This window comes from Vidua chalybeata, chromosome 7 (assembly GCF_026979565.1).
Source record: "Vidua chalybeata isolate OUT-0048 chromosome 7, bVidCha1 merged haplotype, whole genome shotgun sequence".
In the NCBI taxonomy this organism is placed as follows: Eukaryota; Metazoa; Chordata; class Aves; order Passeriformes; family Viduidae; genus Vidua; species Vidua chalybeata.
This window is the reverse complement of record NC_071536.1, coordinates 17,176,204-17,178,820: the sequence shown is the minus strand read 5'-3', so window position 1 is coordinate 17,178,820 and position 2,617 is coordinate 17,176,204. Positions and strand designations below refer to the sequence as shown.

The window sequence follows — 2,617 nt, the reverse complement described above, 5'->3', positions numbered from 1 at the left end:
TATCGCGCGGGATCTGCGCGGCCGCCTCGCCCCTGCGCGGCGGGGGTTTCAGCGGCTCCTAGCGAGCGCACACCGGAGGGGGGAGCGGGGGTGCCGCGGCCGGGGTGGATCCGGGCAGGGCTGGGCCGAGTTTTTTTCTTGCCCGAGGAGCGGCACATGTAAACTGAAGCCAAAAGTCCCCCCTGAGCTCATGAGCGTGTGTGTGTGTGTGTGTGCGTGCGCGGGCTGCTGTGTGCCTAATAGGAAATAGTAAAAGCAGTGAGGCAGGTCATTTTGGGAGCGATTATAATCCAGTCCTGGTCACCACGTACACGGAGAGCAGGAGCGGGGAGCGCACGGGCCAGCGACGACGGAGGCGGCGGCATGAGCGCGGCGTAGAGGCACCGGCGGCGGCGGCGGCGGCGGCGGCGTGAGCAGCGCCCCGTGCCCCCGCCCGCCGCTGCCCCCTCCCCGATGAGCTCCTACTTTGTCAACCCGCTGTACTCCAAGTACAAGGTGGCGGCGGCCGCGGCGGCGGGGGAAGCCATCAATTCCCCGTACTACGACTGTCACTTCGCACCCGAGGTGAGCGGCCGACACGCCGCTGCCGCCGCCGCTGCCGCCGCCGCTCTGCTCTACGGGAACGGCGCGGCCGCCGCCGGCTTCCCGCACCCCGCGCCCGGCGGGGTGGGGGGCGGCGGCGCGGCCGCGGACTTTTACCACCCGGCCGGGGGGAGCCCCACGGCCGCCTACCAGCCGCCTCCTCCTCCCCCCGCCGCGCCTCCGCCTCCTGCCCCCTGCAGCGGGGTTACCTGTCACGGGGAGCCCGCTAAATTTTACGGATACGATAACTTACAGAGACAGCAGATTTTTACGACACAGCAAGAGGCCGAGCTGGTACAATATCCTGACTGTAAATCGTCCAGTGCTAATATTGGCGAGGAACCAGACCACTTAAATCAGAGCTCGTCTCCTGCTCAAATGTTTCCCTGGATGAGACCACAAGGTTGGACGCAGTCAAAAATTTGCTTCCATCTCACGTCTGAGTTTGAAACTTTCTTTTCCTCCTCCTGCTTCTTTCTCGCTGACTCTCGCTCCCTGCCTCTGTCTCCGCCACTCCCTACCTCTCTCACCGCGATTCCTATCACCGCGGTGGCTTGCGATAATAAAGAGACGCAGTGAGCAAGCAGAAACTTCTGCAGCACTCAGCTACCAACCCAAGAGTAGCCTTTGAGACGCCTCTCGGACTCTGAGGCGCAGCTGACACGCTCGCCTGTCTCCCGTCGCCGCTGCCTGAACGGGAAGGGTGCAGGGTCGGGAAGGGGGTGGTATACAAGATGATAAAGTGACCCCGCAACATCCTATGCAGAGGGACAGCTGAGGCGCTTCGTGCATTTACTATAGCTGTGTTTCTCTCACTCAAGTTTAAAGCTCTAGACTCCTCTGTGCCCTCTGCTTTCTCTCCCTGCGGTTCTGTGGGGCTTCTCTCGAGGGATTCCGGAGGGACCGGAGTCCTCGCTGCTTGCCTGCGCCTTGTTTTGAACGGCCACACCAACCTCCAAAACCCTATGTTTTTGTTTTAAACAGCAGCGCCGGGTAGGAGGAGAGGAAGACAAACATACAGCCGATTCCAGACTCTAGAGCTGGAAAAGGAGTTCCTATTTAACCCCTATCTGACCAGGAAGAGAAGGATCGAGGTGTCCCACGCACTAGGACTCACCGAGAGGCAGGTAAAGATATGGTTTCAGAACAGAAGGATGAAATGGAAAAAAGAGAACAACAAGGACAAATTCCCCGCTTCCAGACAGGAGGGAAAGGAAGGGGAGGCCAAAAAGGAAGCACATGATCTGGAAGAAGACAGAGCTGAAGGCCAGACGAATTAATTTTTGCCCCAAATGTCTTTGTGAAAGTCAATCAAAAATAACCAAGGCTAAAGCCCAACATCTCAGCTCATCCACACCTCTACGTGATCTTGTCGTGGGACGAGTGACCCCATGTCCCTCCGTTTGACATTTCCTTGCTTCGGATGCTTCACTTGTTTGTGCTTTTATTTTGTTTATTAGCGTATCCAGAACGATCTCTAGATTTAACATTTCAACTACTTATTTTTTCAAATTTGATACAGAGTTTCTAGCAATAAATTTCTAATTATATACAAATATATATATATATATATATTTGCAATCTTAAAAGACGGTGATTGTGGGAAACGACATAAACTTCCTAATAATAAATATCAATAAGTAAGACATTTAACAATGCTTTATTAATCAAGACAAGTGCACTTGTACTATTTTAATTCTTGTTCTTATGTTGAATAAATTAAATAAATTTAATAATCTTGAAGAAAATATCATAGGAATATATTTAACCTTCTTCTATAATATTTGATTAAAATAAACCGAATTTATTCAATTATAAAATGCATCGACATCTCTATATTCCTTTTGTAATCTACTCCTCAAGAAACCTTCAGAGTTTCCACTGGTCCGGACTAACTCTCCCCTGTGCCCTCCCCCGTCTCTCCTCCGATGCTGGGTGTTTCTATGGGGTCTGGGAATGGCACAATGCGTACAAAACCTGCCTTTTACTGCTCGCTGCCCCGGGCGCTGCGGAGCCGTGGTCCAAGCAGCGGCCA

At 53.3% G+C, this 2,617-nt stretch overlaps 1 protein-coding gene across 2 annotated transcripts; it reads left to right on the top strand.

The window, feature by feature from the left end:
• The first annotated feature begins 251 nt into the window (after window positions 1-251).
• HOXD8 (homeobox D8) lies at window positions 252-2,402 on the top strand. 2 transcript variants are annotated; one of them, XM_053947779.1, is made up of 3 exons: window positions 252-564; window positions 838-985; window positions 1,567-2,402. In XM_053947779.1, exons 1-3 carry the CDS (start codon window positions 454-456, stop codon window positions 1,860-1,862), a joined length of 555 nt encoding a protein of 184 aa, XP_053803754.1. In that variant the 5' UTR covers window positions 252-453; the 3' UTR covers window positions 1,863-2,402. The 2 variants fall into 2 exon arrangements, with proteins under 2 accessions (XP_053803754.1, XP_053803753.1); XM_053947778.1 differs by having other exon boundaries at window positions 252-985.
• Window positions 2,403-2,617: the final 215 nt, after the last annotated feature.

What these genes read in the sequence shown, in the direction of transcription:
- HOXD8 (XM_053947778.1), top strand. Translation starts at nt 454, where the DNA reads ATGAGCTCCTACTTTGTCAACCCGCTGTACTCCAAGTACAAGGTGGCG. An exon ending in TCCCTGGATGAGACCACAAG is followed by an intron (nt 986 to 1,566) that starts GTTGGACGCAGT and finishes TGTTTTAAACAG; the next exon opens with CAGCGCCGGGTAGGAGGAGA.